General features: G+C 30.3%; 1 protein-coding gene across 1 annotated transcript in view; it reads left to right on the top strand.

The window, feature by feature from the left end:
- The window catches only part of LOC107456508 (uncharacterized), a 19766-nt gene extending 7412 nt beyond the window's left edge, over positions 1–12354 (top strand). The window contains exon 2 of the mRNA XM_016074383.3: positions 10568–12354. Within this exon, the coding sequence (XP_015929869.2) occupies positions 10568–11641 (1074 nt within the window). The 3' untranslated portion in view covers positions 11642–12354. The remainder of the gene's footprint in view (positions 1–10567) is intronic.
- The last annotated feature ends 1956 nt before the right edge of the window (positions 12355–14310 follow it).

Genomic DNA, 14310 nt, shown 5'->3' with positions numbered 1-14310 from the left:
GATAACAATTGTAAAAAATGAGTGAAAACAATTCCACGGACAATGCGACGGATTTAAGGTTATGTCAAGGTACGTCTCTTGTGAATATCAATTGATTGTTAGGTTTTCTCTTTTGAAATTACATTATGACGCATTCACATACATTATTAATACAAATACATTTTCCATGGCGAGACGATGAGGCAACCACAAGCACTTCCACTGGTTCAAGAGGTCCACGAGGGAAAAATGCACAATATTACCGTGATTACAGAGCACGGAAGCGAGCGGAGCAGGAAAAAGAGTCGTTGAGTGGAACTAGTGATCCTTCTACGACTGCTGATTCTTCTACAATTAACTTCGCAGGTTACGAAGTTTAACTTCTTCCGAGCGGAGGGACTCCACGCACTATTTTTTTTTTTTTTTTAGTTCCACTTTTCGCGTGATTTTTTAAATTCCAACATATTTAACACAACGTTATTACAACTCGCGAATTTTGAATTCGTATTATAACGTGTGAAAACACTTGAATTACTTCATTCACGATTATTCCATTGTAAATTCGGATCTTTTTATGATAGTTTTATCAATAATTATTTGTCGCTTTCTAGGCCATTTCCATGTGAATTTTAAAATTCTGGCATTCATGAATTCCGCACCCGGCTCGCATCGACCACAGTGGTAGACGGATTATGGGTTACAGTCCCCTTGCCGTCAGGTTAATCGTGGTGGTTTTCATGGTTTTCCTCTCCATGTACCGCAAATTCGGATTAGCTTCCTCAAAAAGTCCTCCACGAAAGAAAATTCCCCCAATGTTTGATCCAGGAGTTCCCTTGTCTTCTAGATTGGGTTCAAAATTACAAGGCTACGAACTTGACCATTAGTAGCCGCAAACCCAAAATTGGGTCAGCTGTTCAACTATGGTTATAAAATAAAATAAAAAATATGTCACACAGTAATGATTTTACTTAATTTTCTTCATCAAAAAATGTATTGTGGTTTTCAAATCTGTGGTTCTGAATCAAATGTGGTTCTGAATCAAAAATCTTAATTCGTCTGAATAAATTATATGTTATTCTGAGAAAGAACGTTTTTGTTTCTGATTTCGTAATTTAGTACTATATCTTATGCTCAAATTAATTTGCATATTTTAATGCTGTTGTATTCAGTTTATGTATAGTTGTGATAATTTTCTCAATTATTTTTGTTTCAACTAACTTAATATTCAGGATAATGAAAATGTAAAATAATATTTTGACTTTTATATACAAAGGGTGGACAAACTAATAGAAGCACTTCTATATACATTTTCTTATATTTCTCAAGAATTACTAAAAGAATCATTTTATAACTTCAAGAAGTTTTTAGTGGTTTGAGAGACACACAGTAAATTACAAACGGAAAATAGTGTTTTTGAACGCCCTATGCCCAAAAAAATGTAGCGAAACTTTGTAACTTTTATTTTGGTCATTATATGCAATGCTTGAACAAAATTTTGTAAGCCTAGCCTAAATATTTATGGAGATATAGACATTTTTATTTAAAAAAAAAAAAAAAAAGCACTGATTTTTTTTTCTTACGTTTTTTTTGTTGCAATTTTAAAAATATTCGATAAAATTAAACAAAATTTTCAGAGCAATTTAAAATTAATTACAAAATTTTTGCTCAAAAATTTGAAGAAAAAAAATTCGTTTAAAACTGTGCAATATATAAGTAATTAAATTAGTTCTTTTAATATTTTAAATTTTTCTTACTTCTGAATTTTGTAGTATTTAGCAATTAATGAAAAAAATGAAAAAAATCCGATTTGAATATCTTAAATATTTAAAAAGTTTCAAGCAACTTTCAAAGTTGTTTCTGTACTTTTTAAAAGAAACTCAAAGTGATAAGAGGTTTTCGATAAGTATTATTTTGTATCATACGATGAAATTGAATAACAAATAACAATACCTTACGATAAATGTTCATACACCGAAATATGATTTTATAAAGAAAGAAAACATACGAAAGAATAGATAATTTTATGGGGATTGATCCCTAACAATGCCGGTGTCCTTTTTAATAAATCTTGTTTAATAGTACAAAATGAAAATTGGTTGAAAACCCCTTATCATTTTGTGCTTTCTTTTAAAGAGTACGAAAACTACTTAGAAAATTGCTACTTAGAAAATTTTTAAGATATTTGAAACAAGTTTTTTTATTAGTTGCCGAAGACGATTCACTACAAAATTAAGTTCCCGCGCATGCGCAGTATTAAAGAACTACTTTAATTACTCATATTTACCCCAGTTTTAAACAAAATTTTCTCCAAAATTTAAGTTATAATTTTTTAACTAATTTTAAACTGCTCCAAACATTTAGTTTCATTTTAATGAATTTCTTTAAAGTTATCGCAAAAAAGTAATACAAAAAAAATAATTTTTGTATAAAAATGTCCATATTTCCATAAATATTTTAGCTAAGTATACGAAATTGTGTGCAATTATTGCACTTAATAACCAAAATAATTATTACAATTTACAAATATTTTCAGGCCCCTTGCCCCTTTAAACCCTTGCAGCGTTTTTAAAAAGTGCTTATAACTGCTTATTTTTGATTTACGTTTTTTAAAAGCCCTTAAAGGTGCTTTTTTATTCGAGATTTGTAAAAAGTGCTTAATTTTCTATCTTTTAAAAAGAGATCTTTTCTTAGCCATATCAATTGTCGTTCTAAATACAAAAAATGCACGATTCTCGCAATTTTCTCTGCAATATTTATCAGAACCTATATCATGATTAATTAAAGTTTTTGAAGACGTTTTTGAATTTTACTGATTTTATGTTTATAATATAAGAACTTTAAGCGATAGAGAAAAAAAATTTATTACTGCACAGATCCCAATTATGTTTTTTTTTTTTTATAGTGATTTAAAATATTTTTTGAGTGCTTAAAAAGTACTTAAAAGGTGCTTACTTTTTGTTGAAAAATTTAGCTACTCATCATGATTTTACTAGATTTTTTTGACATGGGATGTTCAAAAACACTATCTTCTGTTTGTAATTTACTGTCCGTTTGTCCCTCAAACCTCCAAAAGCTATAAACTTCATTAATAAGTATGGGAAATCGCATATCCTAAACACTTTTAACTTTATAAAATGATTCTTTAAGTATTTTTTGAGAAAGATCAAAAAATGTGTTAATACATAAGTGTTTCCATTATTTTGTCCAACTCCTGTATTTCCAAAACCTATCAACTGAAGTGTAGAGTAACTATCAGATTTGTATGGTTGTTTGCTGTGGTGGCTGATCGAAGACATACGACCTCTCGAAACATTGAGAATGCATGTTAGCTGAACGTGATAATCATATCTTTAGATCAGGGGTCGCCAAAGTGGTCTATATCGACCCTTTGGGGTCGATTAGGGAACAATGAATGAATACCAATGCTATTCAATTGCAAATATATTGGCATTAACGCACTATTTACAGTTTAATTTGGAATGCCATTTATAATTACGATATAGTAAGTAAAGTTTTTATCATAGATTATACCTTATTTAATTTCTCATTCCTGCATATTTTTTTAAACAATAATGTATCTTCTTTTACCGTTTAAAGTTTGCACGTTAAGAAACTATTCGGTAAAATATTAAAAGTTTGCTTTTATACGTTCACAAAACAGTTGTGCCTTCTTTATGAGAAAACTTTTAGCAATAAAATTCATAAAACTGGTCAAAATTAAAGAATTAATTTAAGATTAAATAATTTAATTATTTTTTTTCTTTCTAATAATTTTTATAAGGGGGTAGATAAGACAACCGTCACTGAACATTTTCGGGTTTATGACTACTAACTAACCATTAATTAACAGAAAAAAAATCCCTTACTTTTTGTTCTTGACAGTGTTCTATCTACTCAGCTTTATAATTTTATAACCATCGTTGAACAGCCGACCCCATATTTGAGTTTACGACTACCAATCTTCTACTCCGTAGTCTTGTAATTTTGAACCCAATCCACAAGACAAGGGTACTCCTGGATCAAGTATTGGGAGAAATTTGCCTTTGTGGAGGACTTCTTGATGTAACTAACCCACATTTGCGTTATATGGAGAGGAAAACCTCCCACGGTCAGCCTGATGACAAGGGGACTCTAACTCGTGATCCGTCTACCACTGAGGGTATTTTACTTCAGCACTGTGGTCGGTGCGAGCGGGTGCGGAATTCGTATTGACCAGCTGTCCTTGGGATTCGAACCCTTTTCACCTCATTTAAAAGTAAACACATTATCCCCTGGGCCACCTCAGCTGTTTGGGGATCGATTCTTAAAAAAATTGAGCAGCCCTGCCTTTGATCAAAAGTTTTGCAGTTAGAAGATAAAAATTTCAATAACACTGATGATCTTAAGTCTCACTTGGTTGAGTTTTTTAAGTATAAGGACAGGTTAAAGTTCATTTTTTGTACAGAAAGTAGAAAATAAGTTTCATTTCACTCTGAAAAGAACGAAATTAATTGCAATTAAATCGAAATTAATGCTACCTATTTAAGTATAAAATCCCACCGAAACTACAGGTGAGATGACAACTATAATTTGAAAAAATACGATAAAATTGTATTTAAATGCACTTAAAATACGATTTAAACCTTTGACGCAGAATTTTCATTCAACATATTTTTTCAACTTCTTGACAATTTCACTTATCTTGGTTCAAATATTAATGCCTTAAAAAACGATATAAGCATAGAAATAAAGAGACGCATCATAGCAGCTTATAGATCAGTGGTTTCCAACTGGCGGCCCGGGGGCCGCATCCGGCCCGCGAGGCCTTTTTTTGTGGCCCGCGAACTAAAATATATTAGTTGTCATTTTTTGCGGACAATTTTCGTAAAAAATCTATAAGAGTTTAAAATACTTTTCTCGTTAATAAAAACCTAATGTCTTCGTTTCTGTGAAATTTTTCATACTAACGGTGCAAAAAAAAAATTATTTCTCAGGTTTTGCATCCAAGAAAATATTTATTCAAATACAAAAATAATCGTGTATGTTGCTATTTTTTATTAAATATTTTGGTATTTCGTGAAAATAATTTAGCATGTGTGTATCAAAAATTTTCTCGAAGAAATTCTCCGATTTAACTTTTTGAAACCACTCATTTTGGACGAAAATATTTACACACATTTGTAAATTTTAAATTTAAAATGTAAATATCTACTCTCTGGTGGTTGAAGCAGACAACCCTTAATTTTGTCATTGAACATTTTGTGTGCTACTATATAAGCTTTAATACCAACCTTCTTAAAGTTTTATATCTTAACAATTAGATATCTGTAGCACATTAATTGTTTAATACTTACATGGGTGCACATTCACGTTATTGTAGCTCAAATTTTTTAATATGCAAGTAAATATTTTTGAAAATCTGATTCTTATTTTAATTTGTAACTAAATACTTTTATTTTGTACAACTTGGTAAAAATCTGACAGTAATATTTAATGTTCCTTCAAACATAAAGTCCTACATAAAATTTTGCTAAAGTTGCGGCCCGCCATTTGATTTGTGTTTTTAATTGTGACCCCCGGCCTCATGTAAGTTGGAAACCCCTGTTATAGATGCTTTCACTGTTTAAGAACACATTTCGTAATTCAAAATTAATTAAAAGACGAACAAAAATAATGCTATATAAAACAATCGTTATACCTGTCTTACTTAACTTATGGATCTGAAACATGGTCTTTAACTAAATCACAAGCAGACCTGCTTGCTGTTTTTGAGAGAAAAACCTTGAGAAAACTTTTCTGTGCTTTAAATGTGGATGGCTTATGGAGTCAACGACATAATTTTGAACTATTGTGGGCTATTCAGAGAAGCTGAAATCAATAAATACATCAAAATAAGTCACTTGTGAGTCACATCTCTGGAATGGACCTTCCTTCCCTGACATTTAAGATCCTCAGTTAGAAACCAAGGAGAACTGGAGTTATGTACTAGTATGCCAAAGATTAGATGGCTGGACTGTGTGGAAGAGAATTTCAAAATCCTAAGAATAACTAACTGGAGAACAATCGCAAAGAAAAGAGCAGAATAAAGGAAGGTACAAGGGAAGGCCCTGGCCCACAAAACAGCTGTCATGCCAATAGAAGAATATTTTTCATTATTTTGTATTAAAATATTACTATGTATAAATTTTGGTTAAAACAAGTGAGAAATATTACATTTAACATTTTAATAACGTATGATTATGAAATACATCTGAAACACCTGTGTATTTTTCTGAGTAAAAGATTAAATCTTCCAGCCACGACTGGTTTCCTAACAATAATTTTTCAAATTTGCAGCTATTTAGATCTAAGAAAAACAGTTATTCATCATTGAAATGTTTCTATTTTAGAACAAATATAATTTAGATAATCTGTCAGATTTTTTTTAGTAATTATTAGACAGTTTTTCTTTTCAATTAAAAAATACCAAAATTTATTTTTCTCATGGTTAATAGCGTCAGAAAATCTATATAAAAGTTACACCGATGTCACAGTGTTAAAATATGAGTTTAAACAAAATGTAACACTATTTTTTAGAATATATTAACATAAATTAAATTACTTTTAATTGAATTGCAATAAACTTTTCTCTCGTAGATAATTCTTTACATTCATCGATGTCGACGAATATAATGGGAAAAAGAAGCACAATTTTAGTTACGTTAAATTTAATAACTTGGAAATTAATAACAAAGAAAAAGGCGATAAAAAAACAAAGATAATTTATCATTGTTATTCCCTCAGGCGTTTCCGGAAACATTCATCAGTAGTAACTTAACTACGCTAACTGGAGATAATTAAACTAATAGTTAAGCGGGTAAGCTTAAATTAAACAAAGGGAATTATTTTCAGAGACGATTTACTGTTAATTCTTGTCAAAAACGTAATTTTTCACTTTTTATTATTTTTCTGAATATCTAAAAATTCGAAACGTATACGATGTTAATAAATTTAAATTAATTACACGACATAAGCATCTATTTTGATGATTAAATTTTATGAAGACAAAATTTACCCTTTTAATTTAAACAAAAGTGCTATTAGACTTCTTTTCGAATGTTCGTTTTAAAAAATGCTTTTTCTCTAAATGTATTTATTTAAAAAGACAAATGAAATAGACTTTCTGTTTTACAATTACAATTTATTTGCTCCTTACTCTATAACGTTGTTGTTTTAAAACACTTTTTCTTTTTCAAAAATATTTAAAAAATTTCATATCAAATATTTTCTAACACACTAACAACAGAAATAACGTACTATTTACAAATATAAAATCAATAACGTAAAAATAAATGTGATAAAAACTAAGTTCTTAAAATAGAGTTTATAAGGATTCAACTGATTGAATTTATAAGAATTCAACTCAATGAGTTATTTCCGTAGAGTGAAGTAGCTTACGACCCAAAAGAATAATTTTTTCCACTAAAGGTATATTGCCAGCCATATACGCTGGAGATCCATTGCAGGCTAGTAAATTACAGTGCCCATCTATCAATGAATGGAACAAGTTCTTTAGTCCCATGGCGTCCCATAAACGATCATCAACAGACTTTGCAATCTTTTGTATTGCTTTATGAGCTGACCAAGAATCACTGCTGCGACTTTCGATACCAGACTTGGCTGCTTGGCACAAAAATCTTTGAAAGCAACGAGGATCTTCCATGCTTCTGGCGCCATATTCGTTGATAACATCCAGAACTCTGTCGGCACTAAGAGTGAAATTTCCCCCGTCCAAATTCCTGGCGAATCTGCTTGCAAAGGTGGTGGTTATTTCTGGTAAAGAGTTAAAACTTCCAAATAAATCTGAGAGGGATGGCAAAACCATAAGTCCCAGGAAAAACAAAGGAATGGCAAGAATCGTCATCAGGAATGTGGGACTGAAGAAAACATTTCGAATTACAGATAAAAAAGTAGGTGGCTGGTACATTGGTACGAGTGTAACTGGTGCTGGAGTGTCAGCTCCAGTGAGAACTTTCGTCTCCTTTACAGGTAGAACTGTGGGTGTTGCCTTCGGTGGAACTTCTGTTTCCTTTTTCACTTCCACTTCCTCAATCACGTAATCAGATTTGGCTTTAGACGATTTTGGAATATAAATACCACCGTCCCCATAAGTGTACTCAGTTGATTTGTCAGGAACAAACTGGTTCGATCCGGATGGAACATCATAGTGGAGAGAGTTTGCTGATTCATAGGCGTTTGGTTTGTATTGGTATCCTTGGTGAACTGGATCATAAAACTTGTTCTTATAATCCGGACTTAATGGAAGGCGATTGGTGGAAAAGGCATATCGCTTACTTCTGTCATGGTTTTTTGTTGTATTAAAATCTTTGATAGCCAACACTGCACATGCAAGTAGACAATGTAAGTAAATGAGAAAAGAAGTTTTCATGTTGATAGGAGTCTATAAATCCACTTGAGAATTCACTAAGTAACTGTTAACACTTCTTATGAGCTGATGGTAACTGTTTATTAGATTTAAGCTCGAATGATGAATGAAAACTGCTTGAACTGCTTTTTATACTAAACCGCTATTTCAAATTAACGCATTGCGAGCTTGAGGACTTCAAAACACGCCGAAAGTCGCGATGTTTATTTTTTATTTATTAATCAGAAAGGAAATCCTAATTCCTCACCTTTTTCTTCAATAAACGATTGGCCTTGCTCGTTCTGTAAGCGTAACGGAGTCAGAATTATAATGTTACGGGATTTGTTTCTCATGCAAAGGAAGAAAATCAAATGCTTGTAGTCCCTCTCAAATATTTGTTTTTTAGAACAAAACATCACTTCTGAAATATTACGGAGTTATTTTAAATCAATGAGATTTAAATGAATAGAGACTATTCTCGAATATAAAGAAAAATTCTACACATTTGTATTTAAGCTAGGGTTTCTTAACCTTTTTTCAGTACCTGTAAGAATTGGTTCGATTTTTTTTTAGAACCGCTTATTAAGTATTTATTGATCAATCTTTCGTGAATATTTATACTTAAATTTTATGTGTAACAACATTTTGAGTTTCCGGAACAAGTAAAACCAATCGTTTTAGTTACTAAAATTTCTGCTTACTTAACTAAGTCTCCATTGTTAACATTTTATTCTAAATTTTGTTTTAAAAAGAAATGGCAGTCCTTTACTTCAAGGCTGTTTTTCGGCAGTTCTTTTGTTACATAAAGTATTAATCTTTTAGGAAGTATAAATACTATGCTATTTTTATAATTATTGTGACTATACCCCCCTGCCTATACATAAGACTCTGTAGTCGCATGAAAATATGCTCTTGGGCTATTAATATGCTATTCTCATATTTGATGTGAGTTTGCCTAATCTATGAATTTTAATTTCATGCGTTTTGAGTTTCTTTTGTTGAACATTTTGTATGAATAAATTTGCATATTTTGGTGTCATGCATTCATAAAAATATAGTTTTGCAAACAAATATAATAAGGCCTTTTTTCAGTTGTTACTTTTAATTGATTGTATGACTCTTATCAATATGAGGTGTATCGCAAACTTTTTTACTAGACATGTTGTCCCAACAAATATTTAATTAGTAACTTTTAATTAAACTTATTACTCATCTCCTGTCCAGGACATGAGTTAACAGGGATCTGTTTAGAAGAAATTTGGGTCCTTTAACGGACCCTTCACAAAATATCTTTTCATAAAAACGGACCCTTCACAAAATATATTTTAACTTAGAAACGGACCCTTCACAGAATGATTTTTCTTTTAATCGGACCCTTCACAAATTTGTTTATCTTCATTATTGTTTTGTTAATCGAATAAACCCTTCCCAGGGCAGAAAACAAGAAAGATGGATGTAAACGAATTTAGTTTTGTCTTCGGCAGACGATTCTTCCATCATTCGTCCGAAATGAAGATTCTGCGTTCAGCAGTATAGGCTAAATACCAAATATTTGCATGTTGCATCTCTAATTTAGAAGCAGCAATTGCTGTTTATTTTTGAAAATTTAAATTTTTTTATTATAATTTTACAGTTTGGAGCATAATCTTGTATCTATTTAGAATTTAAAAACTCCTTGAAAAAGTTTTTTGCAATAACCGGACCCTATTTGCACAAATTCATAAAAGCGAACCCTGCTTGAAAGAATGTGAGTGATTTTTTCACAATTTCACGAAAAAACGGACCTTTCACAAAATGTCTGGACAAACCCCTGGTTAAGCATTTCTTTAAAATTTAATTGTTAATTTGTATTTTTCAAACAAAATACAATTGTAAAAATACTTTTGTTCTCAAAATTTCATACAAATGCAGATTTTTGTAGTTTATTTATTATTATGTTTATCGTTGCGTTTGAAAATGTTAACAATTATTATTCTTTAAATAAAATTAAAAGGTTTTTTTTTTTTTTTTTTTTTTTTTTTTTACATAAAATTGTTTTTGAATTGGGCTCTAATTCACATTTTGTGACTTAAACATTATTATGTAAATAATTTCCTAAAATTATTTTCAAATTGAGTTTCAATGCATATTTACGACTACATCATTGACAAGTGTATAAAATAATTTTTGAATTACAATTTAAAGCATATATATTTATATTTGCAGATGCCGTTTTTTTGGAAACACGAAAACAAGAGAACTCAGATTTCTCCTGAGCGAATGAAATCAGCGGTACTTCAAGTGGTCGTGGAAGGCAAAAGCATCAGATCAGCCGCAAAAGAACACAGAATCGATCGTAAAACACTCGGGAGGTACGTACAGAAATTTAGAAACACGAAAGACGAAGAAATAGAACTGAAACCAAATTATTCTTCCGCTCAAATATTCACAGACGCCGAAGAAAAACTATTAGAAGAATATTTAACTCTGGCCGCAGAGATACATAATGGATTGACATCCAAAGTCGCGAGACAGTTTGCTTATGAGCATGGAATAGCGCATAAAAAGATTCTGCCAGACAATTGGTACGCAACGAAATGCGCGAGTTACGATTGGCTCAGAGGTTTTCTGCACAGACATAGGTCATTCTCGTTAAAGAATCCACATGGTGCAGGATTTGGTATGAATGAATTTTGTGATGACCTTAAACCTAGAAATAAATTTATTGCAGAAGTTTTCGAATCTGGTTTTGCAAATGCTGAAACCGCAAAGACTATTGCAGATATAGATAAATCTAGCATTTACGATAACAACTGTATCGGAAATGCTGATAAACCCAACGCCTCTAGTGTTTGCGACTCCGATTTTGTTGCAAAAGTTGTCAAATCTGCCACCCCAAGTGTTCACAATTCCAAAAAGGTTGTCACCGCACATGGGAGAAGTTCCACCGAGTTGAAGACAGTTCACGATCCAGACTGTTTGCTGAATACAACAGGATCTTCAAACTTCACCCCTTTTTGTACTTGCCAATATAAGAGCGACTGTCCTGTATCTATCACTCCTATAAATGATGTTTCGGATCCGGAAGAGATCTATATCTTACCGACCACCGATGAACCAAATGACTCTGTCCCGGAAGTAGACGAATCTTCACCGGAAGTTAACTCTTCGAAAAGTAATCAAAAAAGACAGTGGGGGGAATCACCGGGATCTTCAGACCACGTGATAGTAAATCAAGTGATAGAAAACGAACTAGATCTGAAAGAATCCAAAAGAACAAGAAGAAAGCGCAAGCTATAGTCACGTGACATTTTGTATTGTGAATTAATTAAATCCATGCAAGAACAACCAATGACCATGTAATTATGTAAAAAAAGAACCTAAATTTTGTGAATGAAACCATTAGAAACTAATTAGGACAAAAATACTCAGATTAATTTTTTTTAAAGTCGAAATAACGGCTATAATTAAGGTAGAGAGAAAACTACTGAAAAAATTTCAACCTGCATATTTCCATGGGAATTTAATTTTGTAACGATTGAAAAATAATTTTGCTTTGTGTCACTAGGGATCAAAATGGAACTGTAAGACAATTTTTCGGGGTAAAATAGACGTTTTTTTTAAAACAAATTCCTATGGTCTGAATTTAAATAGTATCTACTTGCAAATTAGGATGCGTTTAGTTTTACAGTTTTTTCTCTATTGGGCTTTAAAACACAGCTAATTATGAGAAGTATTTTAATTTCTAACCTCTTGGCACATTGGTTGCTCTTGTATACAGACGCGATTGAGTAACACTTATCATCCATAATTGAAATATTAAGATAACAAACAAATAGAGTGTATTAAAAATGCCGCTTGAAATATTTGTGATCATTTTTCTATAAATCGAAGAGTTACAACTATACGTTTTCGAAAAAAAAAATGAACTAGCAAACGACTATTTTCAATTTACTAATATAAAACAAAAATAGAGTTTTTTTTTTTTTTTTTTTTTTTTTTAANTTTTGTTTGTTTTTTTTTTTTTTGGTCTCTAACTCTACACACAAACTTGATCTGAAACGTGTAATTTGTCCAGTGACGTAAACGCAAAACAAGAAATTAATTTGTGCTCATACCTTACACTAAATTAGACTGATGAAAATAATTTTTAGTAACCCGTTAGTTAAACGTATAAATGAAAATTTAGGACTGCATGGCATCGAATGCCTTTACCGTTAAACAATTGAAAATCGAAGTTTTTATTTTTTTTTGAGGGGGGGTTGGCAATCTCTTGATAATAATGATTCTACCTCTATTTTTATTATAGGCAGATATTAAGTCATTAATTATTTACACTCGTCACTTCTAAAATCGTAATCTATAACATCATGAATGTAAAAATATGCAAGCAGGCAAAAATATATGTTTTTATTATTTATATGTTACACATTATTCAAGGAAATTTCCCTGGAGGAAACAAAATTTCAATTTGAAATTATAAAAAATATGTGTTTTTATTATATACATGTTGCACATTTTGTCAAGGAAATTTCCCTGGAGAAAACAAAATTTTAATTTGAAATTATAAAAAATATATGTTTTTATTGTATTTTATTGTATTGTTACACATTTTTCAAGGAAATTTCCCTGGAGAAAACAAAATTTTAATTTGAAATTATAGACTCAAAAAAATAAAATTTCAAAAAAAGTTAACCAAGTATCGCCAAAAAATAGGGGACACTAGTTTTGATCATAAACCTTGTTGATTTAAAATAATTATAAGCAATGGAAATTATCACTATTTTTTAATTTAAGAGTCACTTTTTACCTAATGCTCAATAGCAATAAATTAAACTTTTTATCATAGATTTTTCGATTACTAAAAGTTTAATTTATTGCAATGAACCCTATTCTCAATAGCAATAAATTAAACTTTTTATCAAGGATTTTTCGATTACTAAAAGTTTAATTTATTGCAATTAACTAGTCATTGGTTTATTCTATTTCTTGAATTAAACTAGTCATTAGTTTATTCTATTTTACATAATTTAAACCATATTTATTTATTTATTTTAATGCAGCTTTGTGTAATGACTATTATTAAAACAAAATGTTGATATATTGATGTTGCAAACATGAATGGAAAACCTTCAACCAAAAATTGTCAATGAAATTTATTATATCTACAAAAATTGAATTATATATATTTGTTTTTTCAAAATAAAATATATAACAATTGAGCTGTTTTTATTTTTATTTATTTATTTTATTTTATTTTTTTGTTATATTTTTATATGAATAACAAGAATGAATATCGTGTCAAATTACTGGATTATAAGAAGAATTGCCAATTGCTTTACTACGACTAATAATATACAAAATACAAAAATTAACACCTTTAAAAAAATTTATAAAGGTATCTCACCCATTAATTATATGAAAATGAACTAAATTTTGCAATAATGGCACTCACTACTAGAAAGATTTTAAAATTCGGTTATTTAAGATTCCCTCTCTATGCTTTCTCTACTTTACAAATACCAATTATAAAAGTTTAAAATATTTTTTGTACAATTTAAAACTTGCCGACACAAAAAACTGACTTGTTCCAAAAATGAGATAAGACGATATTTAAAATTCAGATTCATAATAATACATTTAAAAAAATGCCTATAGATCTTTGCATGCATGTTATTTCGCATTATTAACTACAATTAAAGGAAAGTAACTATATTTAAAGAAAATAATAATAAAATTTAACTTCGTGAATTGTACGGAGTGATATATATCTATACGTATATGCTGTTTATACTACAGTACGGAACCCGTTATCCGGAAATCAGAAAACCGGAAACCAAAAAACCGGAACGAAATTCNTTTACGGATTTTACTTTGCAAGATTTTCCCTAACATATAACCAAGGAGCGCAACTTTTCGTGTGCACTTTCACACTTTTCTCATAACTGCACTGTCTAATAATTAATAAA

This window comes from Parasteatoda tepidariorum, chromosome 1 (assembly GCF_043381705.1).
Source record: "Parasteatoda tepidariorum isolate YZ-2023 chromosome 1, CAS_Ptep_4.0, whole genome shotgun sequence".
NCBI lineage: Eukaryota > Metazoa > Arthropoda > Arachnida > Araneae > Theridiidae > Parasteatoda > Parasteatoda tepidariorum.
This window is presented reverse-complemented; position numbering and strand designations above follow the sequence as displayed.